This window comes from Macrobrachium nipponense, chromosome 18, assembly GCF_015104395.2.
Source record: "Macrobrachium nipponense isolate FS-2020 chromosome 18, ASM1510439v2, whole genome shotgun sequence".
Classification (NCBI taxonomy): Eukaryota; Metazoa; Arthropoda; class Malacostraca; order Decapoda; family Palaemonidae; genus Macrobrachium; species Macrobrachium nipponense.
Genome location: NC_087211.1, coordinates 59,405,412 through 59,408,362, shown reverse-complemented (window position 1 = coordinate 59,408,362; position 2,951 = coordinate 59,405,412). Strand labels below are relative to the sequence as shown.

General features: G+C 25.4%; 1 protein-coding gene across 1 annotated transcript in view; it reads left to right on the top strand.

Moving 5' to 3' along the window:
* The window catches only part of LOC135196604 (uncharacterized), a 3,441-nt gene extending 1,012 nt beyond the window's left edge, over positions 1-2,429 (top strand). The window contains exon 2 of the mRNA XM_064223445.1: positions 1,971-2,429. Within this exon, the coding sequence (XP_064079515.1) occupies positions 1,971-2,429 (459 nt within the window). The remainder of the gene's footprint in view (positions 1-1,970) is intronic.
* Positions 2,430-2,951: the final 522 nt, after the last annotated feature.

Sequence of the window (2,951 nt, the reverse complement as noted above, 5' to 3'; positions counted from 1 at the left end):
CAGACCAAACGCATTTTCAAAAACTCTGCGTGCTCTGGATAATCTGTAGTTGAAAATACGATTTAGGGGTGGTTGATTTTGGAATGGGTATGGCTTCATAATGTATGATTTCAGAGGAAAGGCATCGTCAGCAACAACATCGTATGGTACTTTATCCTCATTTCCTGAACCCTCTAACTGCCTTTCATTAGGTATATTTAACAATTTGTTCTCTAAAGCACTTGACAAAGAACTGTTTGCATAAACACCCCATCAGATATCCGACCATTGCAGCCAACGTCAATGTACAGGAATTTATAGTTTCCATCAAACAACGCTAAAAGAGCAATGCTGTATGTACCCTTGTAATTAAAATACAAACTTCCACTGTTAGGTGGTTGCTTGATAACCACGTTTCCCATCGAGGGCTCCTATGCAATTTGGAAACTGCCATTTAAATTCAAAATCCTTGGACACTTCCAGCCATTCCTCGCGGGAATTTGGAGTCTGAAAAAAGGAAACAAAATTGTAATTCTACAGTATTTAAATAAGAGGGTCTGTCAAACTATTATAGGAAAGATTTAAAATATACTATGGAAAAGGGAGTAAGCAACTAAGATGCGTGTAAAGAAAATGTTGAGCTATAATGAATACCATTAACGCAAGTCTGACAAACAACTTGATATATACATATATTCATACATATGTATTTATATTTTTATATATATATATATATATATATATATATATATAATATAATATATATATATATATATATATATATATAATATATATATATAATATATATATAATATATATATATATATATATATATATATATATATATATATAAACATATATATATTAATAGAGATAGATATAATATAGATATAATATAGATTTATATATTATATATATATAAGATATATATATATATAAATATATATATATCTCTATATAAATATATATAATATAATATATTATCTAATATATATCTAATATATTAATAATATATATATATTATATATATATATATAATATATATATATATATATAATATATATTATATACATAGATATCTAATATATATCTAATATAGAATAATATATATATAGATTATATTTATATATATTAGATATATATATATATTATAGATTATATATATATATAGATAGATATATATATATATATATCTATATTAGATATTATGAAATATAGATAGATATAATATAGGATATATATATATATATATATATAATAATATATATGATATATATAGATCTATATATAGATATATATAGATATATAGATAGAGATATCTAGATAGATAAGATATAAATAGATATCTAGATCTATATATAATAGATATCTATATATATATAATATATATATATATACATATATATACTAATAATATAATATATATATATCTAATATATATATATATATATACATTATATCATATATAATATATAATATATATATATATATATTATATCTATATATATATATATATATATATAATATATATATATATAAGATTATATATATATATATATATAATATAATAATATATATATATACTATAAATCATATATATATAATAGATATATATTATATAATATCTATATTATATATATAATATATATATATATATATATATAATATATATTATATATATATAATAATCTATAATATATATATATATATAGCATATACTATATATAGATATTAGATAGATATATATATATAGATAGAATATAAATAGATATATAGATATATATATCTATTTAAATACACTTAACTTATCCTTACGCCCTTTTAAATTCAGATCTGAATGCTGTACTTTTTGTGTTTAACTGCTCTTTAAAGCAAAATGATGCAAATACAAATAGTTAATTATCCAGACAATATCTCTACTGATAATTATTTAATCCCAAACTACTGTATTATGTTTATATTTTTTCAATATATTCTTTTCATTTTGACAGACTCTATCATCATCAAAGGTTAACACTGAAAATTTCCCTCAAACTGGAGGGCAAGTTCTAAATCCTGATGTCACTCCTGGGATATCTGGTGTAGGAAATACTAAAGGAAAATGTGCTAAGAAATCCAAACACAGTGAAGAAGATAATGCATTGAAAAATGACATAGGTATATTGAATCAGCCACAAGGTGATGATTCGTTGTTTGGAGAATATGTTGCATCCGAACTGCGTCAATTACGTTCCATCGAAAATAGGAAAAGATTGAAACGTGCGATCATGAAAACAACAATAGAAATTGGAGAAAAAGAGGACCATGAATTCTCATCCCCTACTTCTACCCCTGTACTTCAAAGTTCATACACTGATTTGGCAGATAAAGACTTAATTCCTTCTGAGCCAGATGCTCAGACAAGTGATGTTGGTGACATCAGCTTCCAGTACTCTTTAACAGAATTATAGCTAGTTCTACTAACCTTGAGATAATCCCTTTAGGATGTGTTAGAAGAATTTGATCCTAGTACTAAGTAATGTCAATTCAAATGGCTTCGATGTTGAGGAATAATGAACTTCGGGGTCGATAGGGGTTTATTGATCCGCTAAAATGTCAGTGGTAAACTACTCTGAAAATTAAAGTAGTAAATCCTTAATATGCTCAGTAAAACTTGGGATTGTTCAGAATAGAATGGAAATATGAATTCCACTTTCAGCATGGAATAAAGTATTCCGCAATCTTTATTTGCGCTAGAATTCCCGAGTGGAAAAGGCTGTAATTGCTAAAGTATCTTTTAGTTTTTGCTGTCACAAACATTTCAAATATTACATGACTTCTGAGCCTATCTTCCTCGGAAGCCTCCATCATTTCCTTCTCCGTCTTCGCTCTGTTCTCCAGTTCCTCGTTTCTGGACAGGTCGGGAGGTAGCTGTTCCAATGGGCCCTTCACTACAAATAAAAAGGAAGCTAAACGAGGAGTTCAGCATTTAC